Source organism: Anthonomus grandis, chromosome 2 (assembly GCF_022605725.1).
Source record: "Anthonomus grandis grandis chromosome 2, icAntGran1.3, whole genome shotgun sequence".
Taxonomy (NCBI): domain Eukaryota; kingdom Metazoa; phylum Arthropoda; class Insecta; order Coleoptera; family Curculionidae; genus Anthonomus; species Anthonomus grandis.
In genome coordinates, this window is record NC_065547.1 from 16,830,094 (window position 1) to 16,854,420 (window position 24,327).

The window sequence follows — 24,327 nt, forward strand, 5'->3', positions numbered from 1 at the left end:
TCTCGTTCCTCGATTCGACGTCGCTTCGTCTATTTTATTACATCGCTTTGTGTAGTTTTCCTTGTTTTTTTTTATTATTATTTTTACGAGGTTCGAGATTTAGTTGCACGACCGAACCCAGAGTGTACTTATAGGTACCTGCGTTGCGCGATAGAGACAAGTTGAAACAAGATTTTTCTTATTTAATTTTTTTTGTGGTGCTTTAGGTTTTGAAAGATAATCAATCGTCTGAATTAAAAAGAAAGAGTAAGTAATTTTTAAAATTATTTTTATGAAACAAAGAGCTTTCAGTACTTTATTTAACAAATATCTTAAGTACCTCAATGGTAGAAACTTCCCTGTATTTTTTACAACAAAATCATCAGGGTTGTAAAATGTCAACTAATTTATTATTAAATCATTGTTTTATGCAAGATGTTATTTAACGGTATGTTTTCTGTATGCAACATACTGGACTTTTTACAAAAAAAAATCATCAACGTTCTGACAAAGTTTCAAAATGACGGATGAACTCAATTTACATTTAAGTACTTTACCATTCTAGACATTTTTAAAATTTCCTGTGGCCCAACTTATTTTATTTTATCAAAAGCCAAATGGAGTGGGGTGGCATTTATTTTTATGCGCGACTTTCAAGATTTTTAGATTTAGTTGTACGACCGAACCCAGAGTGTACTTTTAGGTATACATACTACCTGCTTTGTGATAGAGACTAATTGCAACTATATTTTTCCTGTTTAGTGTCTTTGTGTGGAGCTTTAGCTTTTAAAAGAGAGGTAATCGTTTGAATTAAAAAAAAATAGTAAGTAGGTGTCTTTTTCTGTGTAGTTCTTAAATTTAGTTTTATGAAACAAAGGGTTTTGATCGGTCAGTGTTTTATATAATTTAATTTTATTTTTATATTGATACTTCATCAATTTTTGCTAGGATTAGTTTTAATTAGAAACATTATTTGAATATCATGCTTTTTGCGTAATGGAAATATTCTGACTAGCATTTGAGATGTGGCATTTCGAATTTAGTGACCATCTTAGTCACTCTTGGACACCACTGGTAATATTTCATCATTTTTAACTAGGATAGGCTTAAACCATGAGCATTTTTTGTAGTGCACACTTTTTTGAAGTTTGAATTCCCTGACTAGCTTTTGAGACATGGCATTTTCGATTGACTGATCATCTTTCGTTACTCTTGGACACCACTGCTGAATAATTTTAATATTTCGTCAACTTTTACTGGGATTCGTTTGAACCATAAACATTATTTGTAGTGCATTCTGTTTGACTATCATGTTTTTTTGTTTAATGAAAGTATCTCCACTAGTTTTTGAAATATGCAATTTTTAATTTAGTGACCATCTTCAAGATCACCCGTCACTCATGAATGATAATATCACGTCAATCTTTACTGGGGTTGACTTGAACCATACACATGATTTATAACTCTCTTTTGCTTTTTTATTTAATGAAAATATCCTTACTAACCATCTTAAAGATTACGCGTCACTCTTGAACACCACTGCTGAAGAATGATATCAATTATAACTGGAAATAACTTTAATCATAAACATTATTCGTAGTGCACTCTATTTTGAATATAATATCATGCATTTTGTTTAATGAAAATATCCCCACTAGTTTTCGAGATATAGTATTTTAAATGTATTAATTACTATCTTAAAGATCACACGTCACTATTAGACAGCACTGCTGAAGAATACTAATATTTCGTCAGTTTTAACAGAAAAAAAAAACACATTTGATAAGATTTTAGGGACTCTTGGGGACGATTGTGTTGGATAGGAGTCAAAATGATACTGGCACAAATGTGAAAAAAACGACAAATATATTGAAAATGTTTATTTCTACGAAAATACACTACTTAACATGAAATGTTTTGAAGCAATTTTGATTTTTTTGTAAACATAAGTAAACATTACATTTAATACATTTGATTCTTGATCTACTTTGACAGGAATCCAGGCGACAAGTGTTGGGATTTTTTTGATCCTCATGTGATCAAATGATCAAACCCATCGAATCTTTTATCTTCACAAGGTAGGGGTGTATATTTTACCTTCTTGGCAGAAGGTTCTTCATTTTCATCCGTTTGAGCGTGTTCATAGTTTAGATTTCTTTTTTTTGTTCCACAAACCATACATTCTCCTAATGCTAGTCGAAACTGCAAAAAATCTAAGATTTGCTTTGAGCTATATTCATTTTTTTTACAGTCATTTCGATATTCCATTCAGCTATTCGCAATAGCTATGTCAAATAAGTGTAGAATGGTTTTAAATGTCCATTTTCGGGTTTTATTAAAGTATGTTCGATAAGCCTCAGTCATCTTTTCATTATAAACTTTAATTACATTTGGACAGAATACTTCTATATGTTTTTTTGTGTTTTTATCCCATCTCTGTATAGTTTTTTACTGGTTCTATTCCAAAAGCCGTAGATTCCATGACGACTGATTTGTTATCTTCTTTCCATTTTGTCAAACATACTTTCGTATCACTTTTTACGTGCACTTCTGCGTCGCCTCTTTTCATAGTAGCATCTTTTTGAAATACACGTTCTTTTACTCTGTTTGTCATTATGGTTCCCGTTTCTTCCATTTTTAATTCTTTTAATTTTTGAAATAATGGTATTGTGGATAAATATCGGTCAAAAAAAATTAAGCTTCCAGGCGGCAAGGTTTGTATTAAACGAAGAATAACTGATGACCCTAAACCAAGTTGTTTATCTGGCAATGGCGTCAAGAAACCCTGGTATATTTCGAAGTCCAATATTGTACCACAAGACGTTGTAATGACAAAATTCTTAAGTCCAACCGGCCTTGGTTTATTTTTGACAAACAGACGACAAAAAAACCATTCTCTGGCCTGTGAATTTCAAGACATCTTTGTCGAGCTCGGTCTATCATTGGTTGAACTTTCCAGAGATGATTCTTCTTTTTGATATCATCCGATACTGATAGATTATCGACTACGTGAAAATTCGTTCGAAGTTTATAAAACCAGTCACGCGCCATAACATTAGCTATGAGAGGTAATCGATATTTGATACTCCAGTAAAGGTGGATTCTAGGAAACTTAAAACATCCCATAATGCATACCAAAAAATTCCCTAATTTCTTCATCAGTCAATTTTGGAGTGATTTCCCTACCATGTTGTTGCAAGTAATGCTGAGAAGTTAACGCTGCCCCCATTTCAAAAAACTCATCATTGAAATATCTACTAAAATAACCCCATGGACTCAAAACTGGCTCAGGTTCATGGTTATCAAACATAGTAGGGATTTCAAATGGCTGCTTTACCCATGTTGGAGCTGAAGACTTTTTTTGGCTGGTACTAGGTCTAGGCGCGTCCTCGTCACTACTGCTGCTGCTGCTGTCGCTGCTGCTTTCGGACTCTTCATCTTCCGATAAAACGCGTTTGGGTGGAGCAAAAAATTCATCATCATTATCGCTTTCCACCTCGAAATCGAACTCAAGGTCATCAAGGAGTTCATACACGTCATCTGGATTGGCTGCGAGCCTCTCCAAGTTCAATAATTTCTTGGATCCTAGAAAAAATATAACTATTAAAAAACGGTACCGAATTTTTTTTTGTATTGGTTGGTCCCAGCCGTTACAATTGTGATACAGCGACATAGTACGCACTTTTAAAAATCGGCGCAAAATATTTTGAAATATTTTTGAGCTTATTAGGGAAAACAATGCATTACCGAAATAATTTGACATTAAAAACACGGTTTAAATTAATTTTAGTTAAAACACCGTTGTTCGCCATCACAAGTCACAAGAATTCGAAAAAACAAAAAAAAACGGTAATTCATGCTCCTCTGCCAAAGTAAAAATGGCTACTAAATCCAGCCCGTGCGTTAAAAGCATAAAGAGATGTCTTGCACAATCGTGTCGTATCGTTTTGGACAGTTAAGATATCATTTTGGTGTTTATATATCCCATGTTAATAAGACTCACACAATTGTGACATGCTGGAGCGTAAGGGTTAACTGGGACTAATTTAAACCATAAATATTATTCATAGTGCATACTCTTTTGAATATCATGCTTTCTGTTTAATGGAAATATCCTTACTAGCTTTTGAGATATAGCATTTTGAATTAAGTAACCATCTTAAAGATTACACGTCACTCATGGACACTTATTGTACATTATTTGTAGTGCACACTCTTTTGAATATCAAGCTTTTGTGTTTAATGGAAGTATTTCCACTAGTTTTTGAGAATCAACATTTTTGTAGTGTAGAACAAATAATTTATTATCAAAAAAACTAACATAGTTTCTGGACCGATTTTAACACGAAGTGTTGGTTTTTAAGATAGAGGGTGTTAAAATAAAAAAAAGTCTCTTTCCCTTTTATCGTAAACCGTTTCGGAGAAATCGTTAAAAAACTTGTTTTATTGTGCAATTGATCTTAATGTTAGTACCTTGATGGTAGAAACTTTCCTTTTAAGTTTTGAAGCAAAACTTCTCAAATAGACTTTATTGACCTGAAAGTGAGGAAAAAAAAGGATGTTCTCAAAAAGGATCAAAATGGCCGATGAAGTTGAATAAAAAAAACTGTTATTCTTTATTTGTGGCCAAAATAAATAAAAAAAAACTTTTATGACATTATAAGACCACATACCGGTGACGTCATACGACACCGCCCTAAAATGTTTGTAGATGCAAACAATCGCTTTTATGATTTTTTGGGTTTTACGTAAATATTTAATTACCATTATGTTTGTTTAGTGAATGATGTAATTTTATTTAAAATTAAACTTTCTCTAAATAAGGTTTCTTCTACCAAAAACTCTGAAAAACAATCGATATTTAAAATTATCAAAAATAAACATCAGTTTCAGTGCAAACAATAGACATGATTAATTATGAGATTGTTTTGTTTGCTTATCGCGTGGATGTATAAATGAGACATCAGGTCTGACCTGACAAGTATTATCTTGGCAAAAGTGCTTGTTTTAGGATATTCTATAATATCTTATACAATTTACTCAATTTTAGCAAGAACGTTAAAAAAGTACTCTTTAAACGACTCTTGTAACAATCCAATCCCTTGGTCCAATTGACGCAAGTCACGTGTTCGACTATGCATTGAAAAACAAACGGTCATGTGACAGTTTTACTATAAGCTCCGCCTACAATTAGACGTAGCAACTCAGTACGGCCATTGACACGTACCGGGGAAAAACGAAAACTTTCTTGAACGAAATTTTAGTGTTGGTTTTTAAGCTGAAAAAAATGTATAAGGAAAAAATAAGAATATTTTGATTATTTCGAAATATGATCTAACATCACATAATAATAAAAGTATTTGTTTCCTTTGGTTTTCTAAAAAAAAACCTTGAAAATGTTCTTTCAAATGAGTTATTTAGGTGCAAAGTGCGAAAAATAAGTAATTAATTATAACGATAATATTTTGGTTGCTCATCACGTAGGTAGTATATGAGACAACAGGTCTGCGATCAGAGATTACAGAATGATGAAATTTGGAGTAATGTTACGTTACGAGTGAATCTATTAAAACTAGCGCTATTCAAATATGTTCTCGTCATTAATATTTTTATTCGTTGGTTGAAAGTTTATGAAAAGTTGCATTGAAGATTAAATTACCCGTCCAATGAAAGAGTATTTCAAAATCGATTATGTTTATTTGAATTGTTTGTACGTTGAACGAGTGTTTCGAAACACCAATTATTATTACTTTACGGGTTTCCATATTAGGCGATTTGATGGACATTATCATAATACCTGCCTCTAATTTTAAAATAATTTGAGACGAGAACATAATAGCAAAGTTCACGGACGGAAATAATAGAATGCGTTGGCCGAAGCATGTATACTGGTTTAATTTAGCAACGAAGCATCACTTAAGATTTTTCAAAGGCTTTTGACATCGATCGCAATTATTAAGCAACATTCCCTGGCTAGAATAACTAATTTTCATACTGTTAATTTTTTAACCATTAAAAATGCAAATCATATAAAGTATAATGGAAAAAGCATTATCATTTTTGTATTTTCAAGGCCCGTTAGTGATTAGCATAAGTCAATCGACTCAATACATATAAATTTCTATTTCTTAATTATTGTTATATATTTTGACGAGGCGACGGCTGCTTTTATTAAATCTATTTATTAAATTTTTGTTTTCTTCCGGTATGGTAGTCTCGGCAGCCATATTGACTCGCCACGTCAACTTTTAATAGTTTTGACAGAACTGTCACGTGACAATTTGCTTATCAATATACAGGGTGTTTCGAGCGGAAAGGGAAATATTTTGGGAACATCTTCAGAAGGTCAAAATAATAAAAATTAACCCATATGTTTTGATGCGATTCTCAACCGTTTCTGAAATAATCGGTTCAGAAGTTTTTTTGTAAGATTTTTTATTTTAAGAGCAACACAAACAAATACTAGTAAAAAAACAAAATTCCACTAATGTAAAATGTTTTCGAAAATACCCCCACCAACTTCAAGGCAAGCTGCAGCACGTTTGTTAAGCGCTCGTGTTGCACGTTTAATTGCTTGGGGATTATTTTTAATAATATTTGAAGCATTTCTACGGTTTCTACTAATGCTTCGTACACTAGAGCTTTCATCCACCCCCAGAGGCAATAATCCAGTAAATTTAAGTCTGGTGACTTCGGTGGCCAAATTTGAGGTCCTCCACTGCCAATCCAACGATCAGCCAATCCAACGATCAAAACGATTGTCTAAGAAATTACACACTCGGCGACTAAAATGAGGCGGGGCTCCATCGTGTTGAAAATACATTCGTTGTCGAACAAGTAGCGGAACATCATCCAACATGTGTATTAAATGGCCTAAAAAGCGTAAATATCCTTCTCCAGTAAGACACTCATCTAATACAAAAGGACCAAATAACTGGTCACACGTTAACACTGAATCGATGTTAAAAGTTTCGTTCAAACATGGCATGAGGATTTTCATCTGACCACCGATGTTCACTGTGTCGGTTATTAATTCCATTACGGGTAAAATGAGCTTCATCGTTAAATAAAGTGTATTTATGTAGGTCGATTTTGTTGGATCGCAAAATTGAACCATTGAGCCATAATCACCCTCCTGGAGATGTTGAACCGGTTAAGTATAGAAAGGCTTAAAACCGTTTTTCCTAAGTGTCTTCCAAACGTCCACATGTGATGTTAATCGAAGTTCTTTTGTAATCCGGCTTGTACTAACACCCGGGTTCTCTTCAGCCATATCCAGAACATTTTCTTCATATTCCACATTCAGTCCCGCGTCTCGTTCAGAATTAATTCTTATGCTTGGAAACATTCCTGTTTCCTGAACAGTTGCAAAAACTGTCTGAAAAACTTTTCGATTAGGAATTCTTCGATTTGGAAAACGACGTCGATATTCATCAACAGCACGTAATGCGCTACCATTACAAAAATCATACACGAATATCACGTCAGCATACTCCCTATGGGTGAATGTGTGAGGCATTACGTAATGGAAACTTTGGTCTTTTTAAATTGAAACGCTCAGAATCAATCAAACTGACAACCATGCTTGTCAAAACTACCAGTCAATTAAAATAGGTATTAACAATGATGAAATACCTGCAACGTGAGTTAGAAATACAGAGAACGTAATTATTCCAAAAATATACAAAAAAAAACTTTAGAGCCGATTATTTCAGAAACGGTTAAGAACGGATGAAAACATATGGGTTAATTTATCTTATCTTGACCTTCTGAATATGTTCCCAAAATATTTCCCTTTCCTCCCGAAACAGCCTGTATATTGTATCACGTGACCTGTGTTAACTGAACAAAGGCTGCGGCTTAGTTTTGTTTATTATAAGGGTAATACCAAGTCAAGTTGACAATAAACCCTAAAACAAAAATGGCGGTCCCAGAACTGAACCAACCGTCTTGGCAACTTTTCAATACGCGTTACTCTGTTAATTTAATTTACGATTTACAACACTGGCATGAAATGCTGTTTGTGCGACTTTCAAATATTGATAAGTGACAGTTCCGTTACAAGACTTGTCTTTGAAGTAAATTCGTGTATAACATACGAGGGAAGCTAGACATTTTACTGACGAAAAGAAGTTATGGTCATTTACGTCGCTGTGACGAGCTGATTTCCTATTCACCTCACTGGCATGAAATGATGTCTGCACGACTTTTAAATATTTATATTATAAGTGACAGTTCTGCTGCAAGGTTTGTCTTAATGGTAGATTTGCGTGTAACAAACGAGGCGAGCTATTGGTAACGCTGAAGAAAACAGTGTAAACAGCATTATATGACTACAGCACTCCTGGCATGCATCGCTGTATGGAACCCAGTAACCATTGACAACACTGGCATAAAATGCTGTCTGCATGCACTTTAAATATTGACAATTGACAGTTCCGCAGCAAGATTTGTCTTTCCGCTAGATCTGTGTGTAACAAATGAGGTGAACCATAGGCAATGATGAAGAAAAGAGTGAAAAAATCATTAGGTACCACAGCATTGTTGCCATATGCGTCGCCGTATGGAACTAATTTGCCATTGACAACACTTGCATGAAATTCTGTCTGCACGCCTTTAAAATATTGATAAGTGACAATTTGCTTCTAACCCTCGATATAGTGGTTGATATACAGAGAAAATGAGATAAAATTTGTTTAATTTTTGTTACTAGGTAATTCAATTTTTGAATTTAAAGTTACTTTGAAAATGGGGATTTATGCCACTAGACATCACAAAGGCACTTGGGATCCATTTAATTAATTAAACCTTCTATATCTTCCAAAAACGATAAATTAAGTGTAATTGTACGAAACACCCTGCATATTGGTGTTTTAAGGTCAAAAAGTTAGGAATTAAAAGAAAATCTCACCATCCTCAAGTTTCAGGATAGTGTATTGAAATTTTTAAAAAATTTCCGAAAAAATCCAATTAATTATAAATGCCCGCAGAAAAGCGAAATTTTTTATTCAAAGGCAAAACTATTTTTGTCCCTTCAAATTGAAACCCACTAGCCGTGTATGGATATGCAAATGTCCATATACGGCAATGTAAATTATTGAATATTTTTAGTCTTAATTGCTAGAGAATCTGTGAATAATAGACCAACGGCAAGAATCAAACACACGAGAGTAGCAACTTGGTTATGGAACATATCAACAAATTTCCTAGACAAGAGTCACACTATTCTCGAGGAACACAGAAAGAATATTTCAGTCCTGATTTAAATTTGTGAAAACTGTATCGATGCTTCCAAATTGAAAATCCTAATATTGCTATGAGTAAAACGTTTTTTGATACAGTTTTAAGACAAATGAATTTGCGAACCAGAACAGAAGCGGATTTAGTTAAATCTAAAAATCTCATGTACTGTTGTCTTTTGCGTTGATATGCAGCAGGCTCTATTTATTAAACATCTAAGGTATTACCACCACCTTAAGATATTAAACACCTACTCCTATCTTGCAAAATGTGCATACTTTGCTGAGATTAATCAAAAGTTCCTTTCCGTAGGTCACAGCTTTTTGACTTGTGACCGAGATTTTGCCATAATCGAGAAAGCAAAGAAAATTGCATGTACTCTTTGAATGGAAATATGTTATTTCCGACGCTAAAGTGAATCAACCTTTTGATATCATAGAAATGAGCCAAAACGACTTTAAAGACCTAACCTCTATGGAAGAACACCTGGCAAAGATAGATGATTCACTGATTTCTGTTTGTTTTTCATTATGATTTTCTGTTCATTATGTTTATCTTAAAAATGCCTATCTGTAGAATTCGAATAACAATTCTATTGTAATTAATAAAATTATTTCAAGCGATTTGTATTTTTGTTTGTGAAATAACGGTCTAGTATGTTACATTTTCCCTAAGCTACATTTCAAGAAATATGCAATATTTTATTTTTATTTTATTTTATTTTATTTTATTTTATTTTATTTTATTTTATTTTATTTTATTTTATTTTATTTTATTTTAATTACACCACTCCACAGAAAAAATTCCAATTATTGAGTGGGGGAAAAATATTCAATATTATACAAATTACAATCCAAAACTAGAGAAAAAAAAAGAATACATTATTAATAGCAATAGTTTCCTACAATATTATACAATACTTGAATAAAAAATAATTTTGTTTATGTCTACTATCTAGGAAAAGCGTACTCTTTTAATTTCGGACAAACTGCAGTTGAATATGTCACATTGATCCTGAACAGAGTTAAAAGTGCCACATGCTCTACGCATTGGAGAATATTTTTGATGTGAAAAACCAATTTCTGGGTACACTCCGTCACATTTATATGAAAGGAACTTAAGAATTTACGCTGAACATTTTCTAGTTCATGTATATGATTCATATAAAATGGTGACCACACAGAAGAAGCATATTCCAGTATTGATCTCACATAAGAAAAATACAAAATTTTAAGACTAAAGATTTTATTAAAGCTATGTGCGTTCCTAATGACAAAACCCAGCTTTCTGTAGCTCCGATTAACAATGTCCTGAATGTGTGGCTGAAAGGAAAGAGTGCTGTCGAATGTCACCCCCAAATCCTTGAACTCCGTTGATCTCGGGACAGTCTCACTGTCCATAGTATAGTCATACATAATCAGGTTTTTCTTCAAAGAGTAAGAAACAACTTTACACTTGGCAGCATTAAGAGGAAGATTGTTATTTTTACACCATGCATTGAGGAGATTAATATTATTTTGCAATTCCATACAATCTAAGATACTATTGATGCCATAATACAATTTTGTATCATCCGCATATAACAAACTATTTACAGTGAGCTGTTCCGATATACTATTAATAAATGTGTTGAAGAAGAGCGGCCCCAATATGGAGCCCTGTGGAACTCCAGACGTTGCAACTATCTGAGCCGAACTACTGCCATAACATTCCACGTGCTGAAGACGACCCGTAAGATAAGAGCTAAAAAAGTGTATTAGGTGAGAAGAAAAACCGTAGTTTTGGTCAAGATTATTTAGAAGAATACCATGATCCAGACGGTCAAAAGCCTTCGAGAAGTCTGTATAAATAACGTCAACCTGTGACCTGGCATTTATTGACTCAGATATATGTTCTGTAAGACAAACTAAGTTTGTGGTGGTAGATCTACCTTTCATAAATCCATGTTGACGATGATCTATAAGACCCCTCATTGAAGGAAATAAGGCCGAATAAAGAACACGTTCAAAACATTTAGAAAAGTTGTTGATTATTGTAATTGACCGATAGTTCTCGATGAGATTTTTATCATTTTTTTTGTGTACTGGAATTATCTTTGATGACTTCCAGAGGTTCGGGAAACATTCTTGTTTTAGAGCCAGATTAAAGAGAACTGTTAACGGTTTAGCAAAAATACAAGCACAATCATATAAGAGAAAAGCTGGTATTTTATCAGGGTTATGTTAATATGTTAAAACTTACCTTTTTTTTGAAAATGTGAAAACTTGGATTAGGTTTAAACATTTTAGATGACAGTTTGTTGCATGCTTTGATTTTGCACTGGACTTAAATAGAGATGCTGGTTTTAGTGAGTATTTGTGGTCCTGGATCAGGAGACAATTTTCAACATTTTTTTTTTTGCAAATTATTTCAATTTACACAAACAAGTCTATTGCGAAATCAAAATCTACGCAATTTCACTATGCGGTTACGCAATTTCTACGCAAAAATAAATTCTCACAAATTTTTAAGTAACTTACTTACTAATCCACAACTGCGCCGTCATTTTTTCTATATTTACAAATATGTTTTTCTCGCTTTATCGCGAAAAATATTTAAAGAATGGGTATTTTGACCTCAGACGCATAAAAAATAAAAATATAAAAACTTAAACAAACAGGCATGGTGGTCAGGCGCATTTAAGCTTTTTGAAATTTATTGCGGGCTATTGCCAGACAAACAAATAAATTTCAATATCAAGGTGGGTATAATAATAATATATTTAAAAAGCGCGCAATTATATGTGGGTTACGATAACACCACGTATAATAGGAAATTGTATATTTAATTAAGCGATAGAGATCATTGTTATATTGTGTGCCCAGTGAACATCGGGCAGTAGAAACACAAAACGTTCATTTGTTTTATAGTGCAGTTTTCACTTTGGGTTAATAATTTATTTTTTGCACAGGAACTGATCCATTATAGAACTAATTCGCGGCGGATATCGTTGCACTTTCTACGGTAGTCATCATCATATACACGGTCATTAAATTAATATAGGGTTTAATAAGCCATTTGAAATTAGTTCTATTGTAGGGAAAAGTAGTGAAATTTATTGTTTTTTTATATATTACATAAAATATTGTTTTAAATCATAATTATTTTTGTTTTTCAGATAATGCTCCAAAACTTAGCAAATTACTTCTTGGGAGGCACTACAACTGAAAGTAGCGGCGCGGCCGGAGGGGTCAATAATACGGAAACCAGTAGCAATAGGGTAAGAGAATAATCTATTTTAATGAGTTTTCACATAAACTATTACACTATAATATAACATAACACATAACTGAAAGTCCAGATACACCAGAAGCTAGGTGACTAAGATGCTGCTCGGTGATAGTTATCCAGGCCCGTAAAACCGAACGAAATAAGCTTTCTTTATTTCATTTCAGTCTTCATTAATTCCCATATATTTTCAATGGCACTAAGATCTGGTGAAGCTGCTGGCCATGGAATTGTCAGTTGATGTTTTTGTATCCAAGCTTGAGTAGAGGCAGAAGTATGACATCTTGCATTACCCTGCTGAAAACGCCACTCCGTTTCAAAAAGAAAATGATTTAAAATATAACAATACTTTGCACTATGTGTGACACTTTGTGCCATCAAATTTCCATTATAGTAAGAAAATTGGATATTTGAACTCGTGTCAGATATAAAAATATTGCTGAGATCACAAAACTCCATTCTTCATTACTTTTTTAGAGGTGTTGTTGTAGGGAGCTCTTCCTTGATATGTAGCCTTGCGTTTTCAGTGCCATGCGGACAGTTTCTGAACACCCATTTATTCTTTGTTGGTTTCTTGATCTGCTGGCCAGTTTTCGATTCTAAATTCACTAAAGCGTTTAAATTGTAATTCCGCGAATCTTGCGAGGTCTTCCCGAAATTGGTCTATGTCTCATATCTGTTTATCAAGTTTTATTCTCTTAATTGTTTTTTAAAGTGTTGAACATTTTTCAACAATAACAAAAATTCTATACAAATATTTCCTTTTTTTCTACTTGCGATATTATTTCACAAAACTCGTGCATGTTTACAATCAATAATATTTAATAGATACTGTAGGTACGCGTTTTTAACCATAGCCCACCTATATAATCATCCTATCATAATCTACTTGATACATTAATTTTGTCTTAGAATGTTGCCAAAAGAAAATATAATAAAACTAGAAAAAAATTAATATTTCGGTTATTTTCTAAGCGGACTATGGTCTTTGTGTTGGAGGAATACTCCTATTATTTCTTAGATCAAGTAGGTGGATTATTTTAAAGATCAAATATTTGTCTTAGATAACACTACATAAAAAGCTGAATATTCGTAAGATTTTATATTTTGTGGCTTTCAGAGTTCCTGTACCCCTGTACCATATGTGGTATCACTGAGAGCCTTTTAGCACTTTCAAGATTATAAATATGACCCACTAGAGGTTGCCAAACTGGTTCTGAAAATTGCTACATCTTCAAAAAAGTTCTTTGGATTTATACTTCTTATCTTCAAGTGGTACTTCTTCAACCCTGTGAGATATGGTTCACCAAAGTTCAAAATTAACTTCATTCATACTTTCTAGATTGTAAATAGACCTCCGATTCCCAAAATCTATGTACCTTAATGTACCTAGCTATGTGTATGAGTTTAGTGCTATGCGTGAGTTTTCTCACAAAAATACTTGAATCTTGTATCGTAACGTCTATGTGAAAAACTTACTTCATATAAGTTATCATGAGGATATTGTAAAAATTAAAAAACAATAGCGTATGTGCAAATGGTAAATGGCTGATTTTTCTGTTTTTCTTGCTTCTGTATAATAATTTTATTTATTTTTTCTCTACATGAGACATAAATAATGATCAGGATTTATCACTGCTTTCTTTCTGGGTTATTTTGTAGGGTATAGTTTGGACTTTGGGATAGTAGAATGAAATTATAGTTGACTATATATGTCAGCAGGTCGAGTCGATATTTGATAATAAAATTAGGACAAATGAATCGTTTGATCTTTGAATACAGGGTTCAATGAGTTTAAAAAATGTATTTCAGGAGAATGATGTTTATATTATGTTCAAAAACAGAGAGCTTACAAAATTATCAAATTCTTGGTTACCAGTTCTTTAGAAAGGATAGTGGGTGTGTCTGCCTAATCCTCCAATGCTACTAAGCTGGTTCTTGTTATGAGTTTATTGATACTTTAACCAGGCCCCCATACCCAGCGAAGGACCAGTAATTTATCCGTGTTGATCAATCATCTACAATGATTAAATATTGTAGTCGCTTTACCGACAAATATATGTATTTTGTTATAAATTGTTGACTTATATTTTATATTTAAGATTTCGTTCGTGAGAGCCTCGAACTTATGTGAGAGCCTGGTGTTAAGTCAATTTAATTATTGTGATTTTTTTGTATGGAGTTTGTTTGGATAGTAAATGTAAAAAATGATGATTTTTTTTGAAAATGTTATTGAATCATCTTTGTTTTATTAAATAAATTCTTTAAAGTCTGATTCCAGAGGTTATTTTTTAGACAGTTTAAACAAACTTTTTAAACATTTCTAAGTATATAAATCTACTTGCTTCTACCTTTGAATATTTGAATTTTGTCGTTCTTCAAAGTAGTTAAAGTAATTCTTTTGCTTCCTTAATATTTCAATTTTCTTTCAGGCTCTCAAAGCCTTAAGAGGATTTTTGTTTAAATATTACTACAAAACTACAAGTAGATAATTTGGCTTAAGCAGATATTTAAAACCAGCTAAAATCATTTTTTAACTTCTTCTAGGTAGTTGAAAAAGGAAGATAGGCTAGGTAGTTGTTAAAGGGCAATTTTGTGCTTACAGTGGTGGCCAAAAATATGGAAACTTTAACTTTTTCAAAAAACAGCTTATCAGCAAATAAATTCCAATGGAGGTAAAGCAAAAGAATGTTGTTTAGTTTTGATGAAAGATGAATTATTTCTCTGTGGCAAAATGTATGGAAACCTTTAATAAAATCATAATAATTGTTTACTACAAGCTGTTTAGCGGTACGATTTTGTTTGAGTGAAGACAGGCATCATGCCTAAGTGTAAATACTTATCTAGTGATTTAAAAAGTAAAATAGTTGAACTATACCAAAAGGGTTATAAACAAATTGAATTAAGTAAAAATTTAAACATTTTAAAAGGCACTGTTTCAAAAATAATTAAAAAATTTGTAGAGAGAGGAAATGTTTCGGTAGCCCACAAGCAAGGAAGACCAAGAAAGTTGTCCAAAGGGGCTATGAAGGTAATGAAAAGAATATCGATGAATGACCCAAAGAAAACTTCTATAGATATTTCTGGAGAAATGAGTGAAATGGGGATTTTTGTACTGCTCGCACGGTGAGAAGAAGGCTAAATGAAGTGTGGCTTTTTGGAAGAGTTGCTGTAAAGAAACCACTAATATCAATGAAAAATAGAAAGGATCGCTTAAAATTTGCACGAGATCATCTTACCTGGTCTCACCAAAATTGGAATACTGTATTGTTTAGTGACGAAAGTAAGTTTCAATTATTTGGGAGTGACGGGAGACGTTATATCCGGCGACCAAAAGGTACAAGTTACAGCCACAAATACCAAATGCCTTTACCGTAGGCAACATGGTGGTGGAAGCGTAATGGTGTGGGGTTGTTTCTCCCGATCAGGTGTTGGCCCCCTGGTTAAAATTGATGGAATAATGGACCGTTTTCTATACAAAGACATTTTGGAGAACAACATAGCCTTATGCTGAGAAGGAAATGCCATTGAGATGGTTGTTTCAGCAAGACAACGACCCTAAACACAAGTCCCAATTTGTGAAAAACTGGTTAAATGAACAGAGCATTGCTTTAATGGATTGGCCTTCACAGTCCCCAGATCTGAATCCCATAGAGAATTTAAAGGGATCATTTGGACAGGAAGATTCGAAACCATTCGATTTCAAATAAGGCTCAACTGTAGGAAATACTGCAAACTGAGTGGGCTGCCATTTCCAGTGAAGACTGAGAACAAGAACAAGACTGAAGACAAGACTTGTCAATTCTATGCCACGAAGATGTAGAGAAGTAATAAATTCGGAGGGATATGCCACAAAATATTAGCAGATTTTGATGTAATTTATATAAATAACTTTCTTCAGTTTCCAAACTTTTGCCAAGAAAATATTAATTTTATTTCATGTTCTTTTTATAATACGTTTAATTTCAAATTAATATGTTAAGTTAGGTAATATATTATATATACTTTATCACAATATGAGTAACTTTATTATAGTTCCTGGTTTCTTAAAAAAAAATACAAATTAAAAAAGTTTCCGTACTTTTGGCCACGACTGTATTTGTAAGTAATTTTTTCGGAAACTAATTTGTATGAAGTAGAAATTTAGTTGTCTGGAATAATTACAAAAAAAGGTGGACTCTTCAGTTAATTTTTAAACTTTTTAAAGTACACTGAGGTGGGATCATAATCTCATTTTCCAATTAAGTCTTAGCTTACTAGGCAGTAAGAGAAGAACCTTAAACTTCAATGAAACACTTTCAATATGAGCGTTTACTGCCTAAAATTTTCTGCAGGTAGTGGCTCTTCAGGATTTAAAATAGCAAAAAGAAAAAAAGTCACTTAACGTTGTCATTAAATATTGAATGACGCTTCTTGGCGCCCAACACTTTAAGGACAATTTAATATTCAAATAATCCATTTTCAAATATTTTGCACCCATCCTGTTGACATTTAATGCCTATACTACCTGGCATAAATAAAAAATTGATTTAATTGATAATTTTGTTTGTAAAATTTTTCAGGGGATTAAAGTTCTATAATTGAAAAAAAAAACTTCAACCCTCTAGAAATCACGAAAATAACTAAATTTGCTTTGAAAAGTTTCAAAAACGTCTAGAAGAAATTTGCAATAAATAACTAAACTACTAAAAATCCAGACCACCCTCAATTCTCAAGGCCCAGTTAAATCAAAATTTATTAGTATATCGCCATGCCCTTTATAAAATTATATTTATTTTCTTACAAAAATTAATATATACTGTGCAAATTGACATAAGTTCCAAGAGAATAAAAGACTTTTGCAAGTTCCGAACGCGTGTATACGTTTTTTCTTTGTTTAAGAAAATTTGATTACTTATCCTCTTGTTATAAAAACATTAATTAGCATAAAATGGAGGATCGTAGAGTACTTCATTTGTGTAGTTTTTAAAATATTAAAAAATTACATATGACCCTCATCAATATGAGAAAGGTTAACTTTTTGCAATGCAATATGTAGATTGACACTACACATCAGACCATTAGAATTATTTGTTTGCTAAGCAATTCCACAATGTTTCGTAATAAACATATTATAAGGGAGAGTTGGGGAATGGTGCGCAGTTAAGCAAAAATTGTATTTGTGGCGAGACTATAACATATAAATTAGTTTTAAAAATGGTATGAGATGTAGTACTTATTAATGTATATATATGTAAAATGTTATTAAAAAAAAATCTACTACGCAAGTATAAAATTAAACAAAAATAAAAAAACCATTTGCGCATAATTACCCGTCCCGACGGGCAATGATGCGCAAGGGTTAGGTAATCGTGCGCAGGAAATATCTGTTTTAAAAAATTATTAATTTTTAAATATTAACATTTAAAGTAGTTAATTTTTTAGTAGTAATATTTAAACAGCAGTATAAAGCCTTAATTTAAACAGTAGTCGTAGATGTAATTTTCTGGAGTATCAGCAGACATGCAGGCTGCGTGGTTCCAAGAAGCACGCATAACACAGCGGTACCATAGTTCTCGATTTTTGCCAACTTCTCCACAAATACAACATATCTCGTTGGGTTTTGAGGGAGTTTTTGAAGAAGGCGGCATGAAGTTAAATTCATCAATATCGTCTAACTCATCATCGTCGCATATCTCAGACAATTTATTTTCCAATGAATCATCGGATATCTCAGGTGTGGCCTCTCTCTTTCTTTTTTGTTTTCCTTTAAGTGTTTTTGTATCTTATGTTTCTTCTTCAAAATATTTTCTTATAGTTTTCTTTTGGAGTGATTTTCCTTTTTCCTTTTTCTTTAAGTTTTCTTCCCTTACCCTCTTCTTTTCGTTAGCGATTTCTAGTTCTTCCCTAACCGGAGTGCTTGTAAGGATTTTTGAACATTGCTTTTTTTTAGCATTTTTTTTTTAACTCCTTTAATAACTTTTTTTGTTGGTATAGGAGCCATAGAAAGGAAAGAGTTCTCTTTCGATGTATCTGGCTGAGGATTGTTATAGTCAATTAAAGATGTTTGTCTAGCGTCTGGCAAAGAATCCTTTAATTCTGGTTCAGAACTATTTGGCAATGAAATATTATCTTCTGGTCTGGATAAGGGTAGGTGATTTTCGTCGCTGCTAACAACAGTGCAATTTGTGTTTTGCCTAGAAGGGGTAACAATTATCCTCACTAAATCTGTCTGGATTTAGTAGATAAATTCCTGAAGTGCGGAACCCTGAGACAGCTTTCTCCATGGTGGCGACTTTCATGAATGTTCTGTTTAATAATTCAGATACGTCATATTCTGTTATTTTTTGATGTCCAGAAGTAGATAAATGAAGATCGTATTCTCTATAGAGAGCATTTTTAAGTAGACTAAAAAAAGTTAGATCCAATGGCTGAAGACGATCTGAGGTGTGAAGAAACCATATTAATATTATTTCCTTTACAAAAATTATAAGCCGAAATCGAAATATGGCTTGAATGGTTGTCTAAAACCAATAGGACAGGATCAGATGCAGTAGGCTTTGCATGTTTTGCAAAATGAGACAACCGCGTAACAAATAGCTCAGAGTTAATCCAACCCTTCTTTGAACATTTGTACAAGGCACCTAAGGGTCCATTTTTTTTGCAGAGTTGTTGAGAGTTGTTGGCATTCTTACTCGCGGATATATAAGCATGGGGGGGATGTAATTCCCAGCAGCTCATACAAAAAACTCCAGTTATTGTCCTTCCCCTTTCAGCAGATATAGCAGAGCCCACTTTTTTTACTCCTCTGGCACCATAAACTTTCGGACATTTAGCTTGAACCGTTGTAATGCCTGTTTCGTCCATGTTAAATAGTCTGCTTGGTTGATATTTAAACTTTTGCATAAGAATCTTAAGATTAGAATAAAATAGTTCTACAGATTCTTTATTAAAAGATGAAATCCGATTTAAACTCGGGCCCTCAGGCTGTCGCAGTTTTATCTCGGGAAATCTTTTTAGAAATCCATAAAGCCATGCTTTGCCAGCTAGTCCCTTTTCTCGATTAAAGTTGTGAATAATATTATTTTGTTCTGCATACCTAAATGCAAGCCTTCTTAGACCATCAGGTGTCAACCCAAAAAACAATTTTGAAAGCAGCAGAACAATAATCTTTTAATTCACACTCTATTTCTTTAGAGAATACAGTTTTACGGCCCAATCGAGTTAGTTTAAGATCATCTTCCAACAACTTTTTTTTAAGGGTAGATTCTGGTATTTTAAAGGATCTTCCTACTTCCCTAATTTTTCTTCCGTTGGTCCTTATAGCATCCAGGGCTTTTTGCAAGGTTTCCGTCGTATAATAAAGGATATCAGTCTTTCGTGTGTAATTTCTAGGCATCTGAAAACATTAAATAGTACTATTACTTCTTAGCATTTAATTACGTGAAGGGGAATCGTGCACTTCTGCGCACAATTACCCCTTTGTTATTGTCTTTTATAAAAACATGATGTGGCCAAAAACATATAAACAATGTATGATTTAAAGGTGCCTAAATATTCACAATACTCTAGATTTTACAAATATAAGTAATGTAAAACGATTGGACAAAAATTATCGACTTACCGTTTTATTTTCTGACCCCGAAAACTTATAAAAAACAAAGAAAAATTCAATCGGTTAACCTTTCGGCGATCGTAAACACACTGATAGCGCCAACGGTCGCGCACACATTTTAGGCACTCCGTTGCAGAGAGCAGCACTGGTTTAGCGTTTCGGATAGCCCGCGAAATACAAAATATCACGGTGCGCACGATTACCCACCGCGCACCATTACCCAACTCTCCCTTACTTCTTATACATACTAATTTGCTTTCTTACTTTTGGATTAATTTTTTTTAGGGTTTCATTTGTTTACTTGTTGTTTTTCAGATATAATTAACTTGATTATTAAGCCACTTGTATTATTTGCTTTAATAATATTTTTCTTATTGTCCGTCGAGATGTTTTTTTTTGTTCATTTTGGAAAAGACTTGTACTGTTTGTACAAGGTAGCCCAAATTCGACCTTTATCATTGGGATCTCGGAAACCGTAAGGCCGGTTAAATTATGGCAAATTTGCTAAATTTGATACTTAACAAAATTCCGTTATAAAATTTAAAAAATTTCGAATAGTTCCGAAGATATCCGGAAGAAACCGAAATCTGGAAAAATCTTTTTTTTTATGACGTTATTTAAACTCGTATAATAAAATAAATAACATTTGATAAGGGCACTTTTTCTCCTCTACAAGATGGCGTTTTCAGAATTAAAATACGACGTTTCGTTTTTGAGATACCATCAATAACTTTTTTTTTCAAATACGGCCCTGGATTTCTATTACCTTATTTGGTTGACCTTCATTTTTATAAAACCTATGACGTATCAAACTTTTTTATTTTCAACCGATTTAATAGCAAAAACTGAGATTTTCCATAATTAAAAAAAAAATTCTTAATACGAACCTGCTTTTATTTTTTTTCTTTTAATTAAGTATTTAGTATTGACTTATTATTAATAAAAACTAATGCACCCCGTATATTTTTGCAATTGGCAATTTCATCAACAACTATCAATAAGCTGGCGAATGTAAGCAAATGTGGAGGAAATTCAACGCGTTGATATTTTTTGATCGCCAATATTAAAACAAAATTAAAAAGGCGGCGCTGAAACAAACAAAAGATGAATTCTATAAAGAAAGAAGTCCATATTTTGTAGGAGAATGTGTATATAAAGATTACAAATAGGGGAAGTCTTTATCTCCAAGCAAAAATGCATGTAGGTCACTTAGGTAAATGTATTATGCATTTCGGCTGTGTAAACAGCCATCATCAGATACAGAACATTACAAAAAACATATACGTTCACCAAATAAAACAAAAATTACCCGTTATCGGGAATAAAAACAACAATCCCAACTTGTTGTTTTTATTCCCGATAACGGGTAATTTTTGTTTTATTTGGTGAACGTTTTTTGAAAATGATGAATGAAATGCATAATACATTTACCTAAGTGACCTACATGCATTTTTTCTTGGAGATAAAGACTTCCCCTATTTGTAATCTTTTTAAACAAAAGATGGCCTTCGCTTGCCGTCAAAATATGACATGCGCTCTCCACCTCGCGACTTTTCAACACAAAATACAGTCCTAAAATTTTACCAAAATCGTTCGGACCACGTAAAGGTCATAAAACGTTTTACGACTGTCTAATTCATATTAGACAATAGTAATAATACCAAACTTTTGCGGTCTTAGGGCCTGGAATAAATGTATAAAGAGCATAACATCGCGTTTTGTAAAATTTTAGGCTTGTTAGAGCTACAGTATCGGACAACTATAGAGCGACGATACAGTTTTTTTTCTTTTATTAAAAAAACAAAAACGCAAGAAGAATTAAAACTCAATAAAACAAATACACTCATTAATAAACATATTTATTACATAACATACCAAAATTCTTCCGTATAAACAAGATCATAAAAAGAAAAAGAAAAGTTAAATATTTCTACACGACAAAAATTAAACGACGCTTACAATAAAAATAAAAGAAAACATTATCAGATTGCGCCCTTAATATTTAGTCCACAAGCCTTTATTTGCGATTACCTGGCGGCACCTTTGAGGCATGGAAGAAATTAAATTATCAATTATATCTTGATCAATATTTTTAATTTCTTCAAAAATGTACTCTTTGTTTTTATAGGTTTTACTTCTAAGTTGCCTATCCACAATTTCCCACTGGTTTTCGATCGGGTTAAGTTCGGGCGATTGGGCTGGCCATTTAAGAATGGCTATTTTATTTTCATTAAACCATTCTTTTATACATTTTGCTGTATGTTTTGGATCATTGTCTTGTTGGAAAACAAAACGTAGTGGCATATTCCATTCCGCATAAGGTAGCGTGACATTTTCAAGGATATATTTATATTTAAACCTATCCATAATGCCCTCAATTTGGTAAATTGGTCCCATTTCATAGCCAGAGAAACAACCCCACACCAACAGTACAAAAAGTACTTTTTTCCATTGCTCTGGTGTCCAGTGAGCATGTTGTTCTGCAAACAGAAGACGTGCTTTTTTGTGTGAGAAGAATTTAATATTCTTCTTACTAAGAAGCGGTTTTTTGGCAGGTTTGCATGCTTTTAAGCCTGCTTCAACTAGTCTGCGCTGTAACGTTCGAGAGGAAACATTAGAGCCCCCACCTTCAGCCAGAATTTGCTTTGCTGACAGAAAAGGATTTGCCTGGGAGATCCTTTTAATTTTTCTATTCAGTTTCTTTGAAGTTTTTCTCGGTCTACCCGTCTGTTTTCGGTTAACTACTTTTCCTCTAATTCGATGGTTCTGAATGGTCCTCGACACAACAGATTTTGAAACCCTTAGTTCTTGTTTTATTACGTATAGTGGTGTTCCTATCTTATACGATGCAATAATTCTTTCTTTAAGATCAATAGAAAAACTTTTACCACGAGGCATTTTTAAACAAAATATAGATTTGATACCGACCAAAACCGATGTTTATCTACTAATGGTATGAACAATATCGATCAAGTCGCTTTATTTTTGTCCATGAAAAAATGCATAAAAACGTACAACAATTTACTAATCTCTTGCTATTCATCACAAGAGGCAAAGAATGTTTAAATACGATTAACAAAGGTATGTACTGATACTACAAAATTGTTCCTAATTATACGAGGTACAGTCACAAAGTTTTTTAGCAATATTATAGCGTCGCTTAATTTTTATCCGATACTGTAGATGTTAGGCTAGATGTTGGGAACAAGATCAAGACAAATGCTTCAATATTTGTAAATATTATATTTTCGAATTTTGAACTCAGAACGAAAAAAAGGTAGAGAGCAGCCTTAATATTTTAAAGCCACGTTTTACAATAATATAATAAGTGGGAGATTTTGTTAAAGGTTGCGGTAAATCCTCGCGGTTCCTCACGCCAATTTTCTTTGGAACTGAATATGCCTAGGACGCAGATTCAGAGAGTTTAAAAAAAAATAGGTATCGACCATATGTCGAGACAGCGCAAGATAGCTTGAATTTTGCAATTGGCATAATGCAATGTTACATGAAGATGAAAATTTTTTGAATAAAATAATATGGACGGATGAATTTCTCCACGAGTGGTTTTTTTAACACAAGCATTATTGAGCAGTCGAAAATCCGTTCAAAATCAGCAAATTCGAAGACAGGGACGGGAGTCATTTAATGTTTGGATTAGTTTATATGGAAACAAAATTTTAGGGCCAGTTTTCTGTAATAAAAATTTGAATTCCGAACGATACCTAAACTTGATGCAAAACGATATGTTTGATGCCCTAGAGGACGAGCCGTTGAATATTGTTCAGCAATTATGGTGGCAACAGGATGAGGCACCACCATATAATGGTATTGCTATGTCCCAGTTTCTTAATCAAACTTTTCCCAATAAGGGGATTGGAAACCAAGGAATAGTTCGTTGGCCTGTCGAAAGCCCCGATTTGTCACCTCTTAATTATTTTTATGGGGATATTTAAAAGACCATGTATTTAAAGAAAGTTCTCAAAATATAAATGTTTTAATATTGCGGAGGGTTGTTGGGTGGGGTCAGAAATAAAACAGAAACCTGTTTACCTAAATGTCGACGTTTCGACTTATATTAAGTCATCCTCAGGACACTGAAATGGATTCAAGTAATTACAGAAATAAAACAAAGTAATTTCAAGTACATAAAAAACACTATTAAAATAAATGTCCTTTAAGTTACAAAAATTAAAACAACAAAAAACAAAAACCACGACACAGTTAAAATTACATTCAGGTACAATCCG

General features: G+C 33.0%; 1 protein-coding gene across 1 annotated transcript in view; it reads left to right on the top strand.

Moving 5' to 3' along the window:
- Positions 1–753: 753 nt before the first annotated feature.
- The window catches only part of LOC126750518 (tumor protein p53-inducible nuclear protein 2), a 42,627-nt gene continuing 19,053 nt past the window's right edge, over positions 754–24,327 (top strand). Inside the window, exons 1-2 of the mRNA XM_050460160.1 lie at positions 754–776; positions 12,377–12,478. Of these exons, the coding sequence (XP_050316117.1) occupies positions 12,380–12,478 (99 nt within the window). The 5' untranslated portion in view covers positions 754–776; positions 12,377–12,379. The remainder of the gene's footprint in view (positions 777–12,376; positions 12,479–24,327) is intronic.